This window comes from Fusarium verticillioides, chromosome 1, assembly GCF_000149555.1.
Source record: "Fusarium verticillioides 7600 chromosome 1, whole genome shotgun sequence".
Lineage (NCBI taxonomy): Eukaryota > Fungi > Ascomycota > Sordariomycetes > Hypocreales > Nectriaceae > Fusarium > Fusarium verticillioides.
This window is the reverse complement of record NC_031675.1, coordinates 2,714,159-2,740,461: the sequence shown is the minus strand read 5'-3', so window position 1 is coordinate 2,740,461 and position 26,303 is coordinate 2,714,159. Positions and strand designations below refer to the sequence as shown.

The window sequence follows — 26,303 nt, the reverse complement described above, 5'->3', positions numbered from 1 at the left end:
AGTGTGGTAGATGGGTGTCTCTTTGGCGGAAGGTGGGATTCCAGACGAAATTGACATGGTCGCTGAGAAGCGTCGTAAGTTAGTAGGTAGTCTTGCATAGATACCATCACACGCAGTATCACAACGCAGGAACGGCGAGCACGAAGGAAACCTGTGCGACTGTGTAACCGTCTTTGTGAAACCCTGGAACGTAAGACCTAGGCTACTAGGTAAGTTGAAAAGTGGTCAGCTCGGATAATTGATGGATATGGAGCCCCGGATCTGCCACTAGGATAAACAATGGGGATCAAATAGACGGAAAAGGGGACGATTTGGTGAATGGAGTCTCGACGACGACTTCGAAAATAGAAAGTGGCTTCAACCATAGCGTACTTCTGGTGATGTACAATAAAATGCTTTTCTTTCTCCCAGTTTCCACTGATAAAGAGCCGGCACAACCCACAAGAGCCGGATCAAAGCGTTGCATCGATGTCTCCGGATCAATCGAAGACCTTCGAACACAGGCTCAAGAGTCAAGCAGACCAGGAATGGGATTTGTTGTTACATATTATCGTTGACTCGTAAGTCTCTTAAACGAACTTAGGACAAGCGATTAAACAAAAGATGCACCAGAACCACACACACGTCCCTTAACTCAATGTAACTGAAGCACAAGCCAAGGACAGAAAGTTGCAGGCACGAAACAACCACACCATCAATGAGATTTGCCAATGAAACTGACATCAGGTAAGTGGCTTGGCTCATCATGTGTTTCTCAAGGTCAACGGTGCGTAGGGGCGCGTATACTTAGTATCCATGTTTATTCTTCAAACCAGAACAGAGCGACCCCGAACATAGTAATAATTGATTCAGCGCGACCAGATCGAGCGGGGTTCTCTGGTTTGGCGTAGATGAATGACAATATGTGCAATAGGTGTATGGGATATATGCCCAATGTGCTACAGTGTGAAAGCTTAACTTGCTATATTTCTAGCTTCGACCCTTCGACAAAAATGGATGGGCTGGTGAGCCTGAATTCCTTGATAGACTGAACTGTCCAAGCGGGTGGAATTGAGGCTGTTGAATCGGCTGCCACACGAAACGGTTCCTGGGTTACGAGACCGGTCACAATGCCATGGATTGGATCGCAATAAACCCCTGACGCTTCAAAGGAGAGACAGGGAGGGTCTTTGGTTTCCTCGAGATAGGTTGATGGTTGCAGAAACTCTAAAATGCTTCGCTCGTCATCTCGTGTTTTAGACCAATGTCGCAACTATTCATTGGAAGTAGGTGGCTAGATGTTTCCAAAGCTCCTGCTTGGGACATGGGTAAGGATATCGCAGGGCTCGGGAATTGATGCAGGGGAGAAACACTGGATCTTAGGAGCGTCATAAGTCAACCAAGCACCATGAGTAGACTTCGAGTCTTAGCTTGGTCCAACAGACGTAACTCCACTGCGGTAGTTATATATGTTCTTTTCTTTAGTCTCCCAGGCATGCTGTTCGCTTCCATATGTCGGATGCGACCATGAGGTTCTTGAAGTGTCCTGTGTTCCTTTATTGGTCCCTGCAGTCCTAACAAAGTTTTCTTAGGCTGGCCACAACACGCGGACCTCCGTCGACAGTCCATTGTTCGAAGCTACCTGTTCAGCGGCTGTACATAGATACGGAAATGCTAAACGTATGGCCCTGAAATATGGAGGTGTTGTCGACGCTACTTGAGGTTGAGCGCCGTTGTGCATGGTTTAGAGATATTCTCTCGATGTGATTGATGTACTTATATCCAACCAAAAGCGTCGCCGTTGTTTGCTCTCCAGGCACCTCCACTACCTACTACCTAATGGAACTCCAACGGATCCAATGTGCTCCACTGAGGAAGGTACTTCCCCCCCATCTGCGGCCAATCCCCAATCCAAATCCAATTGAACGCTGTTTACAGAGTATTAAGGTATTGATACTGTAACTGTGCTTTCACTTTACTTTACTTGATATCATACCCGACGACAAGGGTAATATGAAGTTTTTCGTTCAAATTCGTTTACCCTTCATAAGATCGCGTCTTCCATGCCATTGCTTCCACGTAAGATATCACGGTGTTGGTTTGTCTCTGTGCCTCTCTTCTACCGAACTGTCGCCCACCTCAGGAAGTGATCCCGCCTATTGGGCCCCTATTTCTCCCTTCCAAGGGATCATCCACCTTCGAGCCTTATTCGGCCCGCTTACTCTGTGCTGTTCGTACCCTCAGCTCTCTGGCCTGGCTACCTGGATACAGGTGATTGCCTTATGCACGCACATGCAACTCCATACACAGCACTCTTCAGACTAACCTGCATCAACAAAGCGTTTGACTGGCAGCATCCCCGTCCGCCGCCGTCGAAGCCCCTAGCAGAAAGTTGGCCTGCATATGACGAGTTGGAACGGCTGATTCCAGCACCAGCATCCACCAAGAGTGTCCACTTCGATTTTCGACCCCATCCCAAACGTTGTTCGACTTCCAGGGACTGGTCTAGCTTGGTGCCCCCATCTTGTTGTTCCTGCTCACTTGTCCACGGTTGGATTCTGTAGTTGTGAGCTTGTGAGGGCCATTGATTTTCTTACACCCCCTGGATGCTACACTCTTCAGGCCCGTTTGCAGTTGACTCCAGCACCTACACTGTACAGTACTTATGCTCACACCTATCAAGTGCGCCTCACGCCAACAACGCCCGCACAACGCTTAAACGCCAACGCATCGATGCTCTCTGCATGGGCCTATAGTCCCCCAACCAGTCGCTCCGCTCGACGAGCCTGACCGATGCTCAGGCCACCATGGATAACGACATGGATATGGCCCTTCACGCGGGCCTCCAAGCGGACGTACAGGATGTAGACTCGGGTTTTCGAAACCCCAATCTCGAGCCTCACCACGACCTTCATCACCCCTCCCAGCACAACAAGAATCAGCACCTTTACGATCGCGATAACGACCACAATCGTCACATCGACCACGCCACTGACCTCAGACAAGACTATCTCAACGATCAGCTATCTCACGACCGCCGTCATTACCTCCCCGATTCTTCGCCTTCCGCCGCTCCTGCATCTCATTTCAACCAGCGTAGCGCCTCTTCCCGTCCTCCTGTGCCTCACGCCGACGACTACGATTCGATTTCTTCGGGAGCCCACCATGCCTTCGCCCCCGTAAACCCCGACGACTTCTACAAAAGCTATCGGGGAACATACCACAATAATCAAGAGTCCCTCTCTATCGGTGCCTCGGCATTGCGTCCGTCATTGCGCTCCAACGGTGATGGCACAACGCCAAAACTTGATATCACATCGCAAACAGAGATCAATATGCGTTCTACGTCAAATCCCGTCGACAACAGGCCTGCTCTTCCTGGGTATAAACCCACTGGAACTCACCCCAGTGTGAGGGATCTGAAAAGGCGCTTCGACCAGAATGGTGCCGCACCTTCATCAATTCCTCGTGCCCCAGCGCATACAGGAGCTGCAGCTAAGATTAGGCAAGATGTTGGTGTCAGTCCACAACCGCGAAATGGTGCAACGTCTTACTCGACATTACGTGATGGTTCAAATTCGTTCAGCAAGCAAACATTGTCCTCGTCAGCCCGCTCTCAGAGATCAAGATATGTTGCCGAGGACCAGGTCTCGAATAATTCTCAGTCTTTTGCCAGTCGTATAGGGAAACCGCGAAGTACTACTAGCGGAAACTCAAATGCCTCCAAACCCACGTCCAACTTGGCGCCAGAGTCTCCACCACAACAACCGACTTCTTCTACTATCTCCCCCCCACCTTCGCGTTCTCAAGGCTTGCTTTTTGGCGAGATTCTTCCCGAGCAACACAATTTTCCCACTGCTGGTTATGGAATTGAGGGCGTTCGCCCAAGAAGGACATCTGAATCCAGCTTACACCATCCCTTTAGCCATCAAAGAAGTCTATCTGATCCACCAGATGTCGCCGAGCCTTCGTCCCCAAGTATCTGGTATCGTAGCCTCAACGGCGACGATAACAACGGGCAACCTACCCAGGCCTCTCAAAAAGGCCACACACGGTCACATAGCGACATCCCAAAATCTCCTTCAGTACCTCCGGTATCTCGTAAAACCCCTTCTCGAAAATCCCCGACGGCCAATACCTCGAGTGCTGGATCTACATCCAAACTGCCACGTTCTGTGAGAAAAGTGACTAGCCCCAGTGATTCAACACCTTCGACGCGTTCGAACTCACCAACTCTCAAACGACCGCAAGTGAATGGCCGAACATCAAGGGCAGGAACTCCGACGACAAGGGCAAAAACTCCGACGAGGGCCAAGACACCCACCCAGAGCGGCGTTACTCGAAAAGCGGCACCTCGAACTCTGGTCACACCAACGAACAATAATCGCCTTCAGGCAAATATCATAGCACCTCCCCCGAAGCTCTCCCCTCCTCTCCGAAGTTCTCGGCCTCGTCAACCCGTTTCCGTGGCCACAACGGCAAGCTCTCGGATGAGGGCAGTGGAAAGGGCTAGGTCGCCAAATCCTACATCCATTCCACAGTCCAGGATCGCTGAACCGTCATCGCGCCGGCGGAAGATCTCTGTAGGGCCAATTGATTTTGAACAACGACGAGAACATATCCGACTAGCTTATACGAAGTCCATTCGAGAAAGCCAAGCGCTCGAGGCACGACAGAAGGCTGCAGACCGAAGACGGAGGGAAATGGAGGCTGCTGCCAGGGCGAAGGCTACTGCCGCTGCTTCTTCAAACTCGAGCTCACCATCTATTACGCCAGAGCCTAATATCACAGAGTCGCCAATCCTCGCCGACATTCCACCAGTTCCGCCTCTTCCAGATGACCCTTTAGTATCGTCAGAGTTCAGGATTAGTAGTGGGCCAAGTTTGAGCCCAGAGGTTTCAAGTGCCACAGAAGTGCAAAATGCCTTGAACGTGGTTGACCTTTCAGATACTATTGCATTCCCAGGTAGCCATAATGTGTCTTACGATGAGCCTGATGGAGAGCCATACCGAGATCAGCCTTCACCGTTTCTGGATGACCCAACGATGAGTCCGGTTGATATCGCAATGGCACTACCACCCGCTTCATTGATGCTAGCTGCGACCTCGCAGGCAACGCTTATCGACAAGTCATCAGCTCAAGACTTTGATTCACCCACCTTGGGTGTTCCTGGCAGCTTTCCAGCCCTCAGTTCTCCTATTGGTGAACCAGAGCGACCAACAACTGCCGTTTCGATAACATCAGAAACAACGGAGTTCGACAACGAACCTCAAATTACTCCGCCAAGGTCCTCACACACGCCGCTCGAAGTTCCCATCACGGTTATCAAGCCACCCAGTCCACAGACGCAGAGGTCCGCATCTCCTCCGAAGGCCGAGTACCATTACCCGTTCGAGGATGACCCTGACTCGCCAGTTCGACCAAAATCCGCATCCAATACCGTTGGTGTAACTGAACATGCATTATCGAAGCACGATGAGGTTACTCTGCCTTTCATCCCTGGAGCATTCGATGTTGCGGCCAAAGCAGACGTGCCCCAACCAGAAGTTGAGTCTTATAAAACTACAATCGCCATTCTGCCACCCAGTGACGAACCAAGAGCGACTGAGAGCCTTGAGGAAACGGTCCCGTTTCCTCGAATTGAGCCCGAATACGAATCAGACTGTCATTCTGATTCGGAATACGATGAGGTTACGAGGCAGTATCGCCGTTCTCATGACGATGGTGCTACAACTGACAGCTGTACCGAGGACGTGGAGGCGGCCGGCAGAAACGACTGTAGATCAGAGGTGCCGTCGGACGACCAAGTCTCGTCACATCGTGCCTCGACTTGCGAATCTCTGGATACTAACAACGAGCCTCATTATGCTTATGATGAACAGCAGCGGCCGGAGATTTCAACAAATCTTATGGTACCGACTTTGTCTGCGACGAATAGAACAAGTCAGCAGTCAGCGTGGACTGACTTTTCGATCAACAGTGGCGACGTGTCTCCAGTGGGGCGCTCACCAGTGTTTCCCGATGATGACGAGAACGAAACTGGAGATCATGGCCATGTTACAATTTTTGAAACAACATCTATCCATCGAAATAGCCGACCTGTCGAGCGACCTTTGGAAATTCGCAACAGTCAACCGGAGATCCGGCCCTCTACTGACTTGACCCAGTCGCCGTATCTAAGTCATCAACTCCCAGAGCTAGACACTGGAGATGGATTTTCCATTCCTTATCTTTCCAACAGAGCCAGCAAGAGCTTCTCGTACTTCCCATCCCCAAATCACGAACCACCTCCCATACCAGCTTCAACATCAGGCTCCGCTTGCAATTCGCAACGAGCATCGGGTGTTTATTATGAGCAGTCCCAAAGTGGAAGCACATTTGTCAATTCTGAAAGAGGCTCGCAGGATTACATTCCCATGATGACAACGCCTCAATCGATGGACAACACATCCCTGTCAACTCATAATCAGTATTTTGCGGATGCAACCACTTTGAACGGAGATGCAAACTCCGAAACATACGATAAGCAGGGTCCAACAGGAAAGGAAAAGCACCGACTTGTTCAACGACGCAACGTTATAAAGGAGCTTGTTGATACTGAAGCTGTATTCGTGCGCGACATGAATATTGTTGAAGAGATCTACAAAGGGACAGCAGAGGCTTGTCCAAAGCTTGACGCCAACACTGTGAAGCTCATCTTCCGGAACACGGATGAAATTATTGCTTTCCACACCTCTTTCTTTGCTCAAATCAAAGAGGCGGTTCTGGCTGTTTACACGATGCAGAGCCGGCGGTCTGCGCTTGCTAGGGAAGGCACATTGATATCGGAGCCCTCGCAGTTTAATCCTGCTGACATTGATGATACCAAAGATCGCTCCGTCCTAATCGGCCCTGTTTTCAAAGCCAACATGGAGAAGATGAAGCTTGCTCATGAAGGTTTCTTGAGGAACAGTGATGGGGCAGCCAAACGACTCATCCAGATACAACAGGATCCCACGGTGAAAGTCTGGCTCAATGAATGTAACGAAGTTGCGAAGGACCTGACTGCAGCATGGGACCTGGACTCACTCTTAATTAAACCAATGCAGCGCATCACCAAGTACCCAAACCTCATTATAACGCTGTTGCAGCACACCCCACAGGATCATCCCGATCGAGAAGGTCTAATTGAGGCTAAAGAGATCCTCGAGACGGCCATCATCGAGATCAACAAAACCAAGAAGAACTTCGAACTTGTTGGCCAGATTGTCGGCAGAAAGCGAAAGGAATCCGATGTTAAGGCAGGATTCGCGCGCGCATTCGGCAAAAGAGTCGACAAGCTCCAAGCGTCAGGTACCCGAACGAGTGAAGATTCTGAATATGCTAAATTGAACGAGAAATTTGGCGACGATTATCTGCGACTACAAGTTGTTCTCCGAGACGTTGAGTTCTATACGAGGCAGGTATCTGCCTATGTACACGAATTTTTGCAGTATCTGTCTTCCATCGAGTTGGTGATGAGGCTACAACCAGGAAATCATCCTGAGCTTGAAAGCAAGTGGGTTCAGTTTAATATCTCGATGCGAGATCTTGAAAAGGTTGCGCTTGAGGAGCATGTACGTGATTGCTTGAGTGACGCTTGTGGAAAAGAGTACTGACGGATACCAGTTGTCGCAAGTCCGAAAACATGTCATTGAGCCGTTCGAACATGTTATCAAGGCCTACGGGAACCCGTCTTTGGCAATGAAAAAACGCCAAAAGCGCCGTGTGGATTACGAGCGATACGAGCAGCTAAAGCGCGCGGGCAAAAGCATTGACTCCAAACTCAACGAGCTTGTTGAGCAGTACGATGCTCTCAACGATACGCTGAAGAAAGAGCTCCCCAGACTATCTGCTTTGACTGAAAAGGTGGGCAACATCTGTCTAGGTAACTTTGTTAACATCCAAACGAGATGGTATGGGATATGGAAGGACAAGATGAAACTAGTTTTGGGCGACTGTCCTGATATGCCGGATCTTAAGGAGGTCGTGGCAACCTTCCAACGCGACTTCCCCTATCAACAGGAGCAGTTAGCCAGTATTGGTATCCTCAACCCCATGTATCGGGGTCGAGTTTCTCAGTCAACCACACGGAGTACCGAAGAATCATCATCCCTGAGAATGCGATCACGTCCGTCTGAGAGTGATTCGCGGGGTCGAGGTCACTCAATCAGCGGTGAACAGGCCCCAAGCGTTCCTGCGCCCGAATTCACAAAACGCCACAGTGGTTCGTATACTGCGTCACCTACAGGTGTCACTGCTGGGAACATTCCTAGTCCACATCAGTATTATTATCGTGACTATTATTCGGGTATCGGGAACCACCAGCAGGGTACTGCATCTCCTCTCTCCCCAGATCTTCCTGGTAGCACGCGATCATTCGCCGCCTCTACGAGACCCAGTACAGGCAGAAGTTTTGATTCTGGGGCACTTCCACGACAGAGCTCAGACTCAGCTACACAACAGCTCCGAGACTCCCATACGACCTACAGTTCCCAGAATCAATCTCTAGAGGGCCGACGGTTTTCGGGGCTTTTCCACTCAGCTTTACCACCAGCCGACGAACCTGAGGATAGTGCTCGATCGTCTCGGGCTTCTTCAAGGGAGCGAGGACCTACAGACAACGGGTACAATGTGCTTTGGCTAGCGGCTTCCCTCTTTGAGTTCAATATTGCAACGACAAAACACGAAGCTGGCTATCCGTACTTGGTCTATCAGGCTGGCGAAGTAAGTTGACTTACCCCACAGATGATCTTGGTTTTGGGTGCTAACTGCTAGTCTAGATCTTCGACGTCCTTGGCGAGAAGGGAGAGCTCTGGTTAGCAAAGAACCAGGATGATCCAGACGACCGCGTTGGGTGGATTTGGTCAAAGCATTTTGCCAGGCTCGCTGATTCATAACCACGGCCCATGACTGACTGAAACTTCAGCAGGCAGGGTCAAGCCAAACTGCTATCTTATCAACTTCGGGTACGCAACACATCCAAGATTTCTACTAGGATTCAAGGAAGGAGCTTGGGCGTTTATTACACGGGCATAACGATTTGGAGCTGCAGCAGATTCACCCGGTCCCAAGACGCATCCATGTTGATCGGCATTTTTAACATTTGTCTTCTATGAATTTCCTCGTCTTTTCTTCAACCTTCAGCTCCTATTTATGCTGAACTCACTGTTCGACAATGTGTCGTTTGGTTCAGTTTCATTTGTTTGTCCGGGCTTGTATTTGGGTAAAAGCCTTCAGTGTCCTATACGCGAAAGCAGAAAACATGGGATGAAAGAGAGGCGTAGTTGGGCCTTGACTTTTAAAGCAGGGGAGCCAGGCGTTCAGAGTAAAATACCAACTTATGTAAGATTCCAGGTGTGAATAACGAGGGATGAACCCGAAACCAAGCTGTAGCAGTGGAGGAAATGTAAAGAATCGTATTGACTAAGGTATGGATGGAATGAGATACCAGTGGCCCAAGCATGATGAAGCTTAAATTATTAAATTTGGTTACATGGATCACTATGTGCGGTCTTGTATGATTATCTCGGTGGCAAGATCTTTGTATGGTGTCTTTTGGCACTCTTATAGGGCTTGAGATCATTATTTAGCTGGCTACCAATTAACACGTTGTTAACATTTGTTGTTTTTCATACCCGTACTCATCATCTACCGTTTGGTAGATGATGACTCTGACATGTGACTTGGAACTAATCCCCCAGACTGGAACGTTAGAAAGATCCGAAAATAGAACTGCGGCATACAGGCGAATCCCCCGCCCTTCCAGGAGAAAGGGGGTAGCATATGTATTGCCGCCCTCAGCGCTAGAGCAATAGGTAGGTACCTCTTTAGTACCTTTCGTAGTGCTACCTAAGGTAATCAATCTTGGCTGCTTTGTTACCACATACCAATCCATCAGCTGCAAGTCTGGCATCTCTGCTTTACCGACCCTACATTACTCGACAGCTTTGCCAAGTCTCTCGCTTCAATTTAACCCCTGGCAGAGCAAGAAGCCTCGCGAAAAGGTACTGTTAACTCTTTCAAGGTTCCCCCGTTTCATGACCCACATTACACGATATGCCCGCGACAAGCTCGCCGGAAGAGCAGGCGGTCGATCGCGAGTACCCGCAGCGGCATCGTCATCATTCTCATCAGGAACTTGGACCGTTGCAGCATAACCACAACGTGGCTGAATTCCAGTCTCGGCTTCATTGTCAACAGAATCAAAGCTCACGGTCAACTTTACAGCATCAAACTTCTCAACAAGATTTACGTCACTCATGTCCTCAGTCTAACACTCATCTCGCTGTCCCGAGTGTATCTGCTGCAGGCTCGACATCCCGCTCATCTTCAATTTCTCCTATTCCAACACCGTCGATATCTCCTCCAGCTTCTGCCGTATCTATCAACGCTCTGTACTCACCCCGAGATTATTCGCCACCAGTACCAACTCCCTCTTCGACCGGTACCGAGGTTTATGGCAGCCATCCGCAGCAAGACTCATACGATTGCAATAGCTCGGGTAGACACAGCCAGGATAACCTTAGCTTTGAATCTCAAGGGCGTAATCCGGCCAACATGGCCAGCTGGTCAGGACAGCCCGCCATCAGAGGCAACTCCGAGGCTGTGCGCATGATTCTGTTAAGTTTCGTCACTATTGGCATAACGTACGTTTACTTAGCCTACGAGCTGCAGCAACAGTAATCCAATTTGAGCTGTCTTTCTAACATTGGTTCATCCAGTTTCACATGGGGTATCGAAATGACATGTAAGTCTACAGTTTCATCATCTCCTGGCGTACCTTGCTGAAGAGTGTTTAGACTGCACGCCATATCTGCTTAATCTTGGTTTAACCAAAAGCAACACATCTCTAGTATGGATTGCTGGTCCGTTGTCCGGTCTCATAGTTCAGCCTGTTGTCGGCGTCATTGCGGATGAGAGTAAGTCCAAATGGGGACGTCGGCGACCGTTGATGGTAGTTGGCTCCATTGTTGTTGCTATAAGCCTCCTAATATTAGGCTTTACCCGTGAGATTGTTGGTTTCGTGGTGGCCGATGATGAGGCCGCCAAGCGACCTACAATAGTATTGGCTGTATTGGCCATATATGTTGTTGATTTCGCTATTAATGCTGGTATGGTGCTATAAGCGTTTCTTCAATCCTGCCAAAACTAACGACTTTCTCAGTCATGTCATGCTCAAAGAGTCTCATTGTCGACACATTACCAATCCACAAACAGCAGACAGGGGCGGCTTGGTGTAAGTTTACTTATGGATGTTGCTTTGGTGTGAGCCGAATTAATGCTCTTTGTAGCAAGTCGTATGTCTGCAATTGGTCATATGATTGCGTATGGTGCCGGGGCTGTAGATTTGTTGAAGCTGTTTGGAACCACGCTTGGTGATACTCAGTTCAAACAGCTCACGGTCATCTCAACCATTGCTCTTCTAGGTTCAACGTCACTCACTTGCTGGGCCGTTACAGAGCGGGTTCTGCTAGCCTCCAAACCAACCCAGCATGAGGGTCGCTTCAAAGTCTTTCGCCAAATCTGGTCGACACTTCTAAACCTACCTCCTCGAATTCAAGCCATCTGCTGGGCACAGTTCTGGGCTTGGATCGGTTGGTTCCCTTTCCTTTTTTATAGTACCACATGGGTTGGTGAAACATACTTTCGTTACGACGTGCCTGCCGATGCAAGGAAATCTAAGGATACTCTCGGTGCCATTGGGCGCATAGGAAGCACTGCGCTTGTTATTTACTCCGTAATCACATTTGCAGGTGCCTGGATTTTGCCCATGTTTGTGCAGTCTCCTGAGGACAACTCCTTTACCCACCGGCCTCCTCAGGTAATCGCAGGCTTCTTGACACGGTTCAACCAGGTGAAGCCTGATCTATTGACCGCATGGATGCTTGGGCACATAATGTTTGCTGCATCCATGTCTTTGGCGCCATTTGCAGCCAGCTTCCGATTTGCGACTGTTCTGGTCTGTCTATGCGGCATGTAAGTCTTGCAGCAGCTCTCCGCCTTCCGTATGATGCTAATGCGTGTTTAGACCTTGGACTCTCGCTATGTGGGCTCCGAGTGCTTTCCTCGGCGTCGAGGTCAATAAGCTCGGCGGTGGCGCCGGATCAGATGGCACATATCGTCGCATTTCGGACGAGCCCGACATCGAGCTCTCCGAGATCAGCCACAACGATGCACCTTTGCAGCTCGATCATGGTTCGGAGGTTGGTATGCCATCTACGGCTTCTACGGGCGAGTTATCAGGTATCTACTTCGGCATCCTGAACATTTATACGACTTTGCCACAGTTTGTTGGTACGTTCATATCTACCATCGTGTTCGCGGTCCTCGAGCCTGGAAAGAGTCCCGAGCTCGCGGGTGATGAAAAGAAGCAGCCAGATCCAGATGGTCCGAACGCCATAGCGGTGTGCCTATTCATTGGAGCCATGAGCAGTTTGGTTGCAGCATATGTGACCCGGAAGCTAAAGGTCACATAAGATAGACAACTCTATAGAGTTGTCGTGTATTACTTGTATGTTCCCACTATTTATGTTACAATTCTTCATTCATGACTCATCTGAATTTGGGGTTGGATTTATTTATTTATTTTTTGGTGTATTGGCGCAGTGGTCATTGCCAGCTGGGCTCGAGACTCATATAGTTGAGTCGTAGCTGTATTTGAAGTGCGGTATGAGTGCAGAGCGTGTCAATAATCATGATATATGCATGACGTAGAGTTCATCACCATACGGAGTAGTTCGGCTCTGATTGATATCTAAGATAGAAAGATGTGACTACGCTAACCACATACACGCCAGAAATCACAGATGTCGCAAGGGGTATCCTCCTCCAGTGTCGTCTCTTTCTCTGTAATCATCAACGCATCCGTACCATCCCACTTCATAGTCTGCATTGGTGTCCCGTATACAGTGACTCTATTTGTCCTTCTCATTCTCAGCTTCGGATACCTTCTCCCACTCGTCCTCCGTACTAACACTTGATTGTGTGCCCGTAGCCCCAGAACGTTGCTTCACTTCGCCCTTTGACTGAAGAGACTCGACTCCAGCAGCAGCTACAGCAACGGCAGAGGTTGTCGCGGCAACGGGAGACGGCTTGCTCGGGACAGTCGTCTCGACCTCTGTCTCGCTGTCTTCGCCATCGCGACCCGACACCTCTTTTTGTTGTTGCTTCTCTTTCTCCTCCTTTTCACGCTGCTCTCGTTGGGCGATGGCAAGCTCGGCGGCAAACCAGTTGACGCTCCACCACAAGCCGCCACAGAGGATGGAAAGAATGACGCAGTGGATATTGTATGTCGCAAGTAGGAGACAGAATAGTACGGTTTGAAGAGCGGCAAAGGAGGCATTCGCGGCCTTGAGGATGGTGGGCGTCGGGCCTGGGGTAAAAATGTCCTCCCAAAGCTTGACGATGAAGGATGACATGGTTGGTGTTCTATCGCGGGGTCGTTTTCGGCGGGGGTTTTGTTGCTCAAAGTAGTGGGCTATGGGAGGGAGAATCCTGGTATCTCGATCGCGTTGATGTTACGGTTCTGTACGGTATGTAACGTGGGAAGACAATTATCTCTCTGGTATAATCCTTAGTTCGTAGTTGCTGGTTTTATTCTCAAGGACAGAGGCGGTCGCTGCCTGGCGACCACTCTATTTCGCTAATAGCGTAACTCGTACCAACCAATTCGTACGAGTGTTCTTTGTTGCTCACTTAGGCAAATATATCCGTGAACATAATAGAATACCCGTATTGAAGCAGTACTGTGGTTGTTCGTTGAATAGGTATCGGGCTGGTGTCCTACTAACGTAAGAGAGTGTACCTGCAATGACGACAGGTGGTTGGTTCCTATGCCGTGAATGACCCAGATCGCGTGCCGGGCTTCTATTGGATTACATAAGGCATCGCCTTTGAGACTGTTTTCAACATGACCCCGTGATGAAATAACAATACAAGCATTTCTGCGTTGCTTATCCTTGTTTTAGTTGTTTTATGAGTTCATTGGCCTTTTCCGTTGGATTTCTCATGGTCTATGGATCCTGGGGTGGAGAACTGCATCCCCTGTGACATATTTGATGTTCGTGTCATTGATCTCGTCAACTATTCACGATTCACGATATGACGCCAAGGTTCGTTATCGAGAACAAACAAACCGGTTTATTTCCCTCCCTATATTTCTCAACATACCTGAACGATGCCAGGTTCAAGTTGCGAAAATAACAAGGCTACCCTATACCACACCATTTAACGTAACCATAATTGCTAACTCTAGTGGTTATGTTAGCACCCAGCCTTCATTAAGCTTGAAATGTACGAATAATCAATTGAAACAGGTTACGGATAGAACGGGTTATGATAAAATCCCTTCGACCTACACATTTCGCCAATATAAAGATAACCTATGTGAACGATAATGTTTTACTACCAAGTAAGAATATCCTAGGAGAGGAAAGAAAACTCGAGCAGTAAGACTGCAAGTGATAAAAATATTTAGGCAAATCTAGCCTACCTAGGCTTTGATGTTTTCTTGCTCCCTGAGGCTATGGCACAGTTTGCCGCACTAAAAAGCCGCAGTGCCCGACGTTGCCGCCTGAAATGAGATTAGAAGAGATCACCAACGCCAAGGTAAACAGATAGAGCCAATCATAACCCAGTCTGACCGAAGCGCATATGACCGATTAGCAGGAAACTTTAATGTAAGCGGAAAGAAAATAAAACCGATTACTCCACTTGATTGACATGAGCTTGGACAACATTCCCCATCCTATCTTCCCCTGATCCCACGCACAGCCTCAAAAGGCAAAAGCTCCCCCCAGGGCGCCATGAGGCATGAGAACAGGCAACCCAGGACAGTCCACAGCCACCCCCGTTATATAACTGTGCCCCTGGCTAGTAGTCTCATCAGCATTTAGGATTTCACCAGACGAGTTGACACATGTCCAGGGTCTTCAGCTACATCCTCGGGTCAGTATTCACCCTATTCCGGATACTACATAGCTGCCATCTATCATCTCCGACTTCACTCAACTCATGCATTGTCGGTCACAAAAGAGAGACCGTTGGGAATCAAGACCCTGTATTTGCGCCTCTTGGAAAGAAGGTTGCGGCCGCTAGAAGAAATCTCACCCGAAGGATTCGGTACGTTGTTCTCTTTGGCCCACCGCTTGGTTCGCACGGCAGTGATGGGCTCAGGTACCGACCGCATCCCCAACAACTAGCGAACAGATGAACCTGTTTAGACTCCCTCCTCCTCATCCCGCCATTAGTATGATGCTTGCCGCAGTTGATCGTATGACCACTGACGCCGTCCATGCATACCATATCGCAAGACTCGGCGGAAGAGAAAAGCATGGCGTAGAGTAACCCTTGATATCCCTCTGCGAAGCCCTGTGGAGGAATCCTACAAGCAAAGGTATATCTTTTTGGTGCAAGTTGTCCTTGGTCCTTCGAACTCCGAACGTAGGCTAGCTTGGGCATTTTTCACATGTTGAGTCTGATTTATGTGCCAGTCTTCAGATCCACCCCCTTTGTCTTACTTGATTAGACATCAACCAGTTTCTGTGACTATGACCTGGCCACCAGAGTTCAATGAGATATGGCTTTCATCAAATATGTTTGCTCTTGTAAGCAATATAGTTGTTCGATATCGTTCAAGGTTTTCAACAGCAGAAGCTCTGATGCACATACGGAACTGTACAACAACTAGTCAACGACTTGCACAACAAGCTCCGTCATCACAAGAAATTGAAGGGCCAGTCAAGAGGGCTATTTTCACCTGTGCCGAAGGCGGTAAGTTGACGCTACACGGATATCTGGGCCGTGGAAAGGAGGCTAGTTGTCCAGGGTACATGAGGCACTGAACGCTCCCGCGGATATTGACCGATAGCGGAACACGGATATTATACACCTATATAGAGAGATAACAAGACCATAGTATAGATGGAGACTACATTATTGCAGTCAGACCAGTCACGAAGCAAGTCAAGAGATACACATGTTGTGTTGCTCTGGGGTATTGTAACTTCGTAGCTTCGCCTACCTCGAGGATCTTACAGACTTTGAGTCTGCAAGGCGCATAGTATCTTGAAGTTAGAAGATCCGTTCAATGCTAAACTTCCTTGTAGGAGAAGTTTCATACATGAGATGTTTCACTAAATAACACTGCCTCGTGTCTCAGACCATGAGAAGTAGGCGGATCCCCTCATTCTCTTGAGCACTACCTTTTCATGTTACAATTAATCTGCAATATAACGTTCAGGGATTAAGAGATCGCACAGCTCGGGACCGAAGAATGCGGGCTACGATTGCAAAACATGAGATCTTTGTTTCTGCATCGCGCTTGGTGACTGTGATTGTGCTAGCAAGCAATTGGTGTTCGGGCTGTGACGAATCTTTGGTGATAGTCTCCGATCAGAGAACACTCCTTACTCGAAAGGTTTCTGTTTTAAACAAATACGCTGGCACTAATCTTCCCACGCCTTAGGGAGCAAGAAAACATAAGACTTTAAAAGAGTATCTCAAAATAAACTCAGTAAAGACTCCCTAAGCTTAGACTAAAGTACCCAAGTATTTTCATCACAGACATCACTTAGGATAAAGGTCTCAAGTTTTCTTGCCTTCCCCTGCCACGGGAGTCGGGAATGTACTGATCAGCTGCTGAAGTTTGTATCTTCATATACACCACGGAGTATAACATGGATACTTTATCGGCTAACAAGGCCAGGACCCTTGTCATCCTGTGATCGGGTAGAGGTTCTGGACGTCACGTTAACTAATGGAGCTTGTCGATCTTCAACACACGGCTTGAGACTTCCTGAGACTTGAGCCTTCATTACCAAGACGGCCGTGACAAGCTCGCCAATGCTGAATTCACCGAGCCAGATCAGGCGGATATGCCTGTGTTGTTATGCCAATCCTAATGATTCCGTTATTGCTGAGTATTAGAGGATGGACTGCTGAAAATTGCTAGAGACGGTACCGAATCTGGATCAGGGTATGACGACAGTAGTGACGCTATGCCATAACCATATTCTTGCAGGCTTTCTCGCAGCTTATTAGTTAGACGATGAGTGACCAGTCGTGCCAGTCTGCCTTGCCCACTGCTTAATTGGTGTCTGTTTGAACAATACACCCCTCAAACATGTACAAGCCCGTAATACCAAAATGGCATCGATCGCCTCTCCAGGCAGCGACATAAACCAATCTGTGGATTGCAGTAGTCTAGGCCGATCGAAGCTGAGCCTCTTGAGCTGGAAGCAGTGGTTTCATCCCTAGGAGCAATCTGGTTTGACCGGAGCATTTCGCGGTATGATCTCGAGTGCTCTAGAGGGAGGGATCATGACCGTTTCGTTGATCCCTAGGGTCATTTCTGGGGGTCTTCTTAGGAGGACGGAACCGTGGCGTGTCTGAAACATGCGTGGCCCCCATGAATCGTGCGTGTTTTGATGTTTGATGGCTCTTTGAGTTGGCTTGGCTTTCTCAGCTTCCCTGCAAATAGACTTAGTGTGTTCAACTGAAGGGTGGGGATGCCGCGCGCGTAGATTAGATTGGGTGACGGCCAGATAGCTTCACAAAAGCTAAGACCCAGTTCTTGCCTTGAGGGTACTGTTTCTCCATGCGAATGATCAAATGGCTCGAAGTTTAGAACCACACTGTCATTTCCCACATGGCTTGCTGCAATTACCTGCTGTAACAGATTCAAAGTAGTGCCGCATGCTTACATATCAACGGGCTGAGCTCTCTTGAAATGGCTAGTGCCGTTCAGGTTTGATAATATACAGCAAGCTCCTGGCATATTCTGGTACGCATTTGTAGACCAATCTACGATTCCGAGTATTGATTGAAACAACGAAGGTATATTCCAAGCGCTGTTCTAGTGAGTAAGCAATACCTCGTACTCAGCGGTTCCGAAGTCAAAACAGCTCAAGCACCTGGAAGATGTAGACGTTTCAAGCATAACAGCCTTGGGAAGTACTACTTGGGGAGCCGTCATAAAGAGCAAATGAGTCAACTAATCAGCTGAAAAATCTCAAAATCGAAATTGGCTAAAAGCAGCCTTGAAGCGGCAATTAAGAAAAAAAATGCCCGACTTTGAATTACAGTACCAGCCTGACGTTAAGCACGTCTTTGACTAATCTTGCATCCTCAAACCGACAGAGTGCTGAGGGTGGTCCATATCAGAATCTCACGTACCTACCTAGCGTATCGAACATCGCAGAGGCGAACAACGCTCAATAGGTATGAACTATATCAGTGAAGTAAGATTCCTTTGTCAAGGCGTAAGGCACCATCCAAGGATCTGGGTGTGGAGTTATTCTCTGCTTTGTTTCATACATAGGGTGATAACAAGAGGCTGTGCTATGTTTCAAATGGACATAAGATCATGAAAATCTAAGTGTCTGTGGTACTCGCGGAATGACCATTGTAAGCTCAAAACAGGTAAGGATTAAGCTGCTCAAGCTCTGGACCCATTCATCGGTAATAAGGCTTGAGCCAGAGAGTTGCGTTCCAGCGTTTCTGTAGTCGTAGGGGCTTGACCCGCAAGCCAAGCACTGCGCGATGAAGATTGCCAACATAGACCTGGAAGTAAACGTCTAGTGTTGTTTTGGTTAAGCTATGACCCTGCCAATTCTTCCGATTGGCTTCCTAGGAGTCGGGGGCCAAACGCTAAGGCTGCTGATCCACGTCAATGTCCTTTTGTCGCACTGCGCCATTTGGCTTAGACGATCCTCGCTCTCTAGGACATTGGCTCATTGCGCGCCTGTGGAATAGGAGAGTCATATTGATTGGCTCTATTAGACGCCGTCAGCGCTGCAGCCGTGTTATCCTGGGGCCTTTACGAGCTGCGGCAAGCATGGCCAAGCCACCATAAAGTGGAGTTCAGTGTTGCAATCGGTCAAGGCTGTCATGATGCATCGGACCGATGCAAGCCAGAGTCCGAGTTTTTGGATCTGTCATTCTCGCCAAACGCCTACTCGGGTCCATTGTCCTATAATTCGTCTGAGGCGTGACTGGCCGAAAGGGTTAATGAAAGGTCTCAGTGATGGTGCAGGTGGACTGTGAGAATGATGACGCATAACTTATTCTGACCAAGCAACGCGAGTGGATGGGGGGTATACAGTTTCCCGGTGATTACCTAGAACGGAAATAGACTCGATACGTAGCAGATTTCGCGCTTAGCGACCTATGAGAGCTTTGTGGTTGCTTTCGTGCATGGCTATTCCTGCTGCCTATCTGGAGTGTGAGAAATGGAGGGTAAGGTGCCAATGGGGGCGGATGAGTGAGCAATCGAACCTGGGGTCTGAGGATAAGGGAATGGAACGATTACAGGGCTGTGCGTGACAATGATAGTCAGTCACCCATGCTACGTTGATGATCTAGGACGTTGTGTTACATCTTCGATGATAGAAGATGCCTTGTCAATAAGGAGAGGAGGAGATGCAAAGTCAACAATGATAAATAAGGTAGAATGCACTGAGAGTGTGAAAGAGAGTGCCTCCCAGCGGTCTGACAGTCAGAAAAAGTCCGCGAAGTGGGAAACTGCCGGGCTAGGCTAGTTGACCTTACCACCCTAACTTGACCTGGTGTTATTAACGTTGAAGGCCAAGAGTCGGCCGCTCGTGGAAGCGAATCGACAGGGGGCATAACTGGGAGGGAAATGGGTTGATAGCGACTTGCGCGGTAGCGGGGGAATAGAATGGATGGCCGCAAGCATTATTCATCCTTCTAGCGCAGTTAGTTGCGCCTGTCAATGGCGCCTACCTAAGTCACCCCTACCTAACTAGCTAACCAACTCCTTCCGCTTCGCTTGTTCAGACCAACCACGCGCCAAAAGCGGAAGGCGTCTACTAAGGTAGCCACCATTTGCTCGCACCCGCTTCCTGGGTCTGGGAGAAACGGTTGTGCTTTTGCAATGAACCTGTCTGCGGCAGTAGGGGAGCCATTCCGACTTATTCCACCGCCCGGCACTCAATCAATTCAGCGGCATGTCAAGCGGGCGCCGCACGCCTTTGAACCCCCCAGTAGATGGGAGTAGTACAGTAGCATTGGATGGGGACGCCTCCCAACACCCTCCCCTTCTGTCCATCCCTATACCCATTGTCCTGTCTTTCTGATCCATGGATCGCCGTGGACCGCCCTTTCAGCGATGAGCCCACGGCCTTGGCCCTGGATTCGATTACTGTCGACCCGCTGTCCACACGTACAAGCCTATTGGACTGGCTGCCTGTTCCAGGGTGCTTGTCCTTGACGGCTGGAACTTACGCGACGAACCCCTCTTGGCAAAAACCAAATCGTTGAACTTATGTCGAGAGGTGTTAAGACCGTTCTATCTCCACGACCAGAGTGATGGGCCTAATTAGACTGTACCGTTTAGGTCGAGGATTTACGAGACTGCGTGGCCCCTAACGATGAGCTTGGCTCTCGCCGACCATCTGCGCTTGCTCTTGGCGGCACGGAAAACACGCTATGTATCACGCTCATTTTGACTCGTGCTATTGGATTGACGCGCTTGTAACATTATGCCATTGGATTGGGCCTCAGAAGGGCACGACTACTAAGTTGCGGTTTCTGCACAGCCAAGGAGACGGCTCCTTCTCGTTTGCATCGACCGCTCACTCGTTGAGCCCAGAGAGAAGCGAGCGCAAGGATTCGAATCCCACGGCTTTCTTTGGACTCTTCCCGTCTCTCTCGCCTCTGAGCATAGCTCTCCTTTCAGGGAAACATTCGAAAACCATCGATTCGTAGTTGTCAGCCAACTGCCGCCTGCAAAGCATAGCACCCGGTTTGCGCGTGTTCCATCGCGTGCAATATCCAGTATGCAAACCAACTTCACAAGCAAGGTCCAAGGTTCAGAATTGACGCGTTAGCGCCAGGCGTCAAATCTCGATGCCAGCAGGGTTTCGGCTTTTAAACCGCGAGACGCATACGCAGCACAAGCGATCATTGGCAACCGTCAATCAACCTGAAGCATAGCATATAACTGGCAAATGGATCATGTTGCGCCTCTCTACCCTTTTATCGCTTGACAAAACTGGTCTGGTATTCCAAATACCCGCCAGCCCCAGCCCCAGCCCAATCTCAGAACGTTTCGGCTGTCGTCTCATTGTGCCGGTCCATCTTTGGTATGATGTGTTGAGCGGTGGGATCTATTACCATGACCCGCTTGAATTCGACGTGAGAGGAGAACCCACCCATTTGATGGAGCCTTACAAGGTGGGTGCGCGCGCACTCATGACCCCATGTCAGCTCTAGCCGTCGCATGGGTACCTCGCTGGCCTGGTAAGGCAATCGACATGGGTGTTAAACACGCTGCTGGTCAACTTCAAATCAATGGGTGCTTGTCCTTTCCCCGCTACGCCACACACCAACACCATGACTTCTGGTCCCTTGGGCCATAACTACTGGACTTCTTTCTCTGAACACGCCCCCCAGCCCTTCGTTACCCAAGCTCTTTTCCCCATACCCTTCCAATGGTGCCACTCCCGCAATCATTATTCACCCTTGTCACCGGCATGTTTTCTCATTGCTCAGCGTACGCTATATGGGGCATTCTACACAGCACTGCAATTCAGACCCTTGTCTGGTACTGCCCTGTACATGGTTCCATGTCACTCAAGCCTTCTTCGAGGAAGGTTTCCTGTCAGTGTTCCTTTACTTCGTCATGCACGTCCAACGGGATTATGTACTGCCCTCTTCATATAAGTCGGCATCCTGTCCCTGGCCGTGTTTGGGGCTCAGATGGTCCATAGATAGATCACCGCTTTATAACCAAGCTTTTCGAGTCTTCGTCTCTAATCAGCTTCACAAGGTGTTGTTATAAGCCTCGCTCCCTTACTTATTAATCGCACCTCGCAACCAGAAGACCACTCTATCATCGGCTTCATAGCTCTTTGACTTTCCGTATGTCTCAATCCGAGTCTCTATACCTTCCCTTGTCCCCTCCATCCTCAGTCAAGATGGACTCGAACACGACAGATGGAACCTGTGACGACCCGAGCTCACCTCCCACCAGATCAACTGTTGGTAGGCAAGTCTCTGTTAGTGGGGAGTTCGTCCTTGGCTCAAACATAAGTGCCTCGCCGCAAACTCACACCCTCGAAATATCCCCTCGGCCTCCAGTTCCCTCGCCAAACCATTACTCATCCACGCCCTACTTGAACACTCCAAACCCCGAATCTACTTACCTCTCCACATCTGCCTCTCAATCATATTCTCAGTTTCCAACCTTGGCTCCAGCAGGCATTGATTCAACTTGGAGTCAACCAGACCAAGCTCCGGAGGGACCAAGATCATTGATTTCCTTTCCTCAAGAGGACAGGCATCTGGTACCGAACTCTCGTCAGGCAGGACGATCGACCAGTATGAGGTATTGTTTCTTTTTGTCTTGAATTCTACACAAAGTACTAATGTTACTTTTCAAGCACTGTTGCTATCCAATTTGATCCAGCCTTTACCATGGGACCTCGATCAGCTTTCACATGGCCAGGTACGTTGCAATGTCTCCTAATCAATGCCAGTCAGTTTGACATCTTTGCAGGTCCCCTTGAGACAAGTAACTCTGGAAACAGTTTGCTAAGTCCTGGACTGCCTTCAATGGGACATGTTTCTGGGAGCAGCCTCACACCCCCACCACAGTCGAGATCCGTGACCTCGAGCCCCCCACGACTGTCTCTTTCGGCAGACCAGCGAGAAGTCAAACGGCAGTCAGATAGGGCACGTCGAGACTCGAGGCTGGTGAACAGAATGCGCCGCGCTAACAGTAACCCTTACGTCGATTCTGCGCCTTCGGCTTTGGGGCTTGCCACTACCACAACAGCTATGAACATCTCAGCCTATACAACGGCACCTGCTCCCGTGACTCTCATGAGCGATACTCCGACTACAATAAGCAGTTCAACGTATCTTCAATCTTACAGCCCATCCCTCGAAGACCAGCAACCGCAATCCGCACCTGTTTATCCTACCTCATACCCACAAGGCTTGTAAGACCCCTGCACATATAGGGCGGCGCCCGGACCATGCTAATCTCTAACCATCAGACAAGCAAACTATAATATGCCCGTGGATTATGCAGCAGTTTATGCTGGATCTAGTCAGTATAGGTATTTTCTCAGCATGCATATCTTTCGCGAGCAAGGCTAACTGTTCATAACAGTACTCGATCACCGCCTGTACCTGTTGGTCAAGATGTTAGTTTTATGTATCAGGTACCCACTGTCCTAGGCCCTGGAGGCTCAAACACACAAGAAGCGGGACATGTCAGAGTCGTGCAAAGTCGGCCGAAACCGCGATGCTGGGAACACGGGTGCAATGGACGACAGTTCTCAACTTTCAGTAATTTGCTGCGACATCAGCGCGAAAAATCTGGCCAAGCCGCAAAGGCTTCCTGCCCTAACTGCGGAGCCGAGTTTACGAGAACTACTGCACGAAACGGACACCTACTTCACGACAAGTGTAAGGGTCGACGAAACTCATGAGTCGAATACGTTTAAATGAACGAATTGTATAAAATCAGCAACGCGAGTAAGCAGGTCGGATGCGATTCTTGCTGCAACGTTCGTGGCTCAGCCTCGAACTGAACCGGATCTGGCGTTAGTGGCTTATGGTCTACCAACAACATCACAATTATTGGTATATTGCTTTAAAAGACGGCGTATTTTTGTCAGTTACAAGGACTCGAAAAGATCGGGTCCTGCAGTCTGAATTGTTAAAGCTAAGGGGTCGGCCGGCTGGCGTTGTTTGTATGTCATCAGCCATCAGATATCGTTCGCATCATGAAACAACTTGGGATGTCTGAAGGGGCAAGGACATACTGTTATTGGACGACCTCCGGAGCATATTGGATTGGAGTCTACCTTGAGCCATTCTTTGTATTCTTTTTTTTTTTTCACCAATACCCCCGTATAAGAGGCTGGTATGGATGGAGTCGTACTATCCTTCTACTTCTATATGTATCTATTCTCCTTCATTTGGAAGCAGCCTATAACGCTTTGTTTTTAAACACGGATTCACGATGGGGATGTTTGACGCATAGTCACCATATCACAGCGTTAGGGGACGAACCTACAGCCAGCAGTATTTAGTGTATGCCGTTTCAGGCATTTGGCAGCTTAGCAACTCGCTACCAAAAAAGCGCGGTACGTAGGTATACCGGTACAGGCTAAGCTAGAATGGATGACAGAAGTAAGCAAATTGACGAGTGCAGTATGCAAGAATCGAATGAGGCATCGGATTTGAAACAAGCCAACCGTACAGGGAGGACGGGATGCCCCAGACTACTGGGAAGGGGATGTGAGTCCGAAGCAAATGATCGTCGCGGCACTCAAGCGAGGCAAGCCCACCCTTGGCTAAGTGACCAGGTTTAGAGAACACAGCCGCGCCACAAATAGCATGGACCAGGTCAAGAACACAAGTTGGCTTTAACGGGTGTGCCTGGCTTATGAGGGATAATAATTAGTAGGATAAGTACTCCGTAGTTCTAGACGAGTTTTAGTGCCGTCTTACGCGGACGCATAGCTCCACGGTGTGAGAAGGATTTATTCAAATGGAAATATTGGTAACGGCAGTAAACCGATCGCTGATTTTGAAAGTTCAAACAAATTGATAAGCCAGCTAACCTTAACTTCGTATGCCGGCTGAGACATTAAACGGCTACCCGACTCCGTGTCCGTGTCCGAACCCGTCTCGGCCCCGAAAACAAAGGCACCCCGGAGAACAGACTTGGACGAAAAGGCCGAAGATTGACACCTTGTCCGGGGGTATTGCTGGCGAATGGACGGTCGGATCGTGGTCGTCCCAACGGCCGGCCGGCGTAACCACCACGCCCAACAAGGCGGCGCGAAGTGAAAGAAACTGGAACCCCCCCTAGTCTGGACTGCTTTCATCACCCCCTGAGTCCTGCGTGGGGATGCTGTCAGGTCTGATACGCTCACACCTAGAGGATGTCATCGAAAATGCACCCCAATTCACTGACATGGCATGTGCATTGCATTTGATCTTTAATGAAACGGGGGCCAGCCACATGGTTTCTGGAACAATCAAGCCTGATTCTGTCAGGAAGCTGAACCAGTAACAATATGAAATATAGGTCATTGACAAACGGGATCATGGCCAAAGTAATGCATCAATGTATGTATGAATCTACTGACTTGACCTTGGCTAATCCTGACGCAGGGACGGTTGCTGAGCGGAGGTAATTGACGCGAGCGGACAGATTCCTGGTTCTTTTGTTAGAGTGTCTCTCGATCCGAGAAGTGTAGGTATGGGCCACTTACTCCTGTTGTCCGCGCAGGAACGACAGTTGTTGGGCCGGCATTCGTGTCTACTGTGTTACGTAGCTACCTAGGTACTAGGTAGGTAATTACGGTACGTGTCTGTGAGCTGGCGAATCAGAATATATCAACCATGACGAAACCTGGGTAGACAGCTGGTAAGGTAGCATAGGTAAAATACCTTATGGCACAGACGCACAGTACTTTTCAATTGTAGCCTATAAGATAACCTTTTGATAGCCGGAAAACCGGAAGAAAATCTTAAATGCTTGTCTGTTCATGACGCCATGGACCACAACGACGGGATCGTCTTTCCTTTATAGTAATTGTTTCGACCAGCGAAATCCATCACGGCGATGTATCAACCCCTACGTAGACACGAGAATGGCGAGGTTACATGCCAAGTGTCCAATGGATCAGATCGTCGTCTTTCTGCTGTGAAAAGAGAGACTTTTCTGTGTCAGCTTTCCTTCCTTATTCGGATAGCTCACGAAAGGCGCGGACGCATTAAGGAGGAGCCTTGGCCACCAGGGAGGCGCTGTCATAAGAGAGCCCAGTTTTCCTAGGCTGAGTGAGGCTCACTGATCAATAGCCCTGCCACTCCAGTGATCCATAGCATAACATGAGAATCAAGGATCTCGAAGCCAGACAAGAGGTCGTTGCGCAATACGACGTTGATCAATGGTAAGGCACAAGCACTCTGGGTAGGGCTGGGAAAAGCGGGATGTTATGTCCAGTTGAGGCCAAATAAACGTGGAGGTGGGGATAAAATGTTGGACTGACCTAACAGAGAAGGGAGTCATTCCATCTTTTTCTACAGCAATTGCAAGGGACCCGAAAAACAGATTCGCAGGACACAACCTACCTAAGCTGTGAAATGACAATGTGCCAGCATAAGGGCTCTCAAAGTTCTGGGGACTAATGGATGCCATATCGCAGACTGGACGAAAGTACCCTTCAATAGGACTTTTTTGCTACATTTTTTGTCTTTTCTCTTCTTCTTTTTTTTTTTTTTTTGCGCCCCAATGGACCGGGGCTGCCAACCGAAAT

General features: G+C 49.1%; 5 protein-coding genes across 14 annotated transcripts; 4 read left to right on the top strand and 1 right to left on the bottom strand.

Annotated features, from left to right (window-relative positions):
* Nucleotides 1-2,416: 2,416 nt before the first annotated feature.
* On the top strand, nt 2,417-9,613 carry FVEG_01170 (hypothetical protein). 3 transcript variants are annotated; one of them, XM_018887981.1, is made up of 4 exons: nt 2,423-2,553; nt 2,663-7,574; nt 7,627-8,724; nt 8,781-9,610. In XM_018887981.1, exons 2-4 carry the CDS (start codon nt 2,787-2,789, stop codon nt 8,895-8,897), a joined length of 6,003 nt encoding a protein of 2,000 aa, XP_018743804.1. In that variant the 5' UTR covers nt 2,423-2,553; nt 2,663-2,786; the 3' UTR covers nt 8,898-9,610. The 3 variants fall into 3 exon arrangements, with proteins under 3 accessions (XP_018743803.1, XP_018743804.1, XP_018743805.1); XM_018887982.1 differs by having other exon boundaries at nt 2,532-7,574; nt 8,781-8,966; nt 9,348-9,609; XM_018887980.1 differs by having other exon boundaries at nt 2,417-7,574; nt 8,781-9,613.
* A 225-nt stretch (nt 9,614-9,838) lies between these two features.
* FVEG_01171 (hypothetical protein) lies at nt 9,839-12,742 on the top strand. Of its 3 annotated transcripts, none has more exons than XM_018887985.1 (7): nt 9,839-10,004; nt 10,228-10,646; nt 10,722-10,747; nt 10,800-11,111; nt 11,165-11,236; nt 11,292-11,976; nt 12,029-12,742. In XM_018887985.1, exons 2-7 carry the CDS (start codon nt 10,558-10,560, stop codon nt 12,474-12,476), a joined length of 1,632 nt encoding a protein of 543 aa, XP_018743808.1. In that variant the 5' UTR covers nt 9,839-10,004; nt 10,228-10,557; the 3' UTR covers nt 12,477-12,742. The 3 variants fall into 3 exon arrangements, with proteins under 3 accessions (XP_018743808.1, XP_018743807.1, XP_018743806.1); XM_018887984.1 differs by having other exon boundaries at nt 9,839-10,646; nt 12,029-12,294; nt 12,478-12,556; XM_018887983.1 differs by having other exon boundaries at nt 9,839-10,646.
* On the bottom strand, nt 12,564-13,984 carry FVEG_01172 (hypothetical protein). Its single transcript, XM_018887986.1, has one exon. It carries the CDS (start codon nt 13,416-13,418, stop codon nt 12,915-12,917), a length of 504 nt encoding a protein of 167 aa, XP_018743809.1. The 5' UTR covers nt 13,419-13,984; the 3' UTR covers nt 12,564-12,914.
* Nucleotides 13,985-14,835: 851 nt separating this feature from the next.
* On the top strand, nt 14,836-16,028 carry FVEG_14787 (hypothetical protein). Of its 3 annotated transcripts, none has more exons than XM_018903772.1 (2): nt 14,836-15,394; nt 15,492-16,028. In XM_018903772.1, the coding sequence occupies exon 2, from the start codon at nt 15,549-15,551 to the stop codon at nt 15,840-15,842; it is 294 nt and encodes a 97-aa protein (XP_018743810.1). In that variant the 5' UTR covers nt 14,836-15,394; nt 15,492-15,548; the 3' UTR covers nt 15,843-16,028. The 3 variants fall into 3 exon arrangements, with proteins under 3 accessions (XP_018743810.1, XP_018743811.1, XP_018743812.1); XM_018903773.1 differs by having other exon boundaries at nt 14,887-15,605; nt 15,655-16,028; XM_018903774.1 differs by having other exon boundaries at nt 15,357-15,441.
* Nucleotides 16,029-19,894: 3,866 nt separating this feature from the next.
* FVEG_01174 (hypothetical protein) lies at nt 19,895-24,596 on the top strand. Of its 4 annotated transcripts, none has more exons than XM_018887988.1 (6): nt 19,895-20,796; nt 20,856-22,348; nt 22,404-22,468; nt 22,520-22,964; nt 23,022-23,084; nt 23,138-24,596. In XM_018887988.1, the coding sequence occupies exons 2-6, from the start codon at nt 21,885-21,887 to the stop codon at nt 23,457-23,459; spliced, it is 1,359 nt and encodes a 452-aa protein (XP_018743814.1). In that variant the 5' UTR covers nt 19,895-20,796; nt 20,856-21,884; the 3' UTR covers nt 23,460-24,596. The 4 variants fall into 4 exon arrangements, with proteins under 4 accessions (XP_018743814.1, XP_018743815.1, XP_018743816.1 ...); XM_018887989.1 differs by having other exon boundaries at nt 19,895-21,621; nt 21,791-22,348; XM_018887990.1 differs by having other exon boundaries at nt 19,895-22,348; nt 22,520-22,960.
* The last annotated feature ends 1,707 nt before the right edge of the window (nt 24,597-26,303 follow it).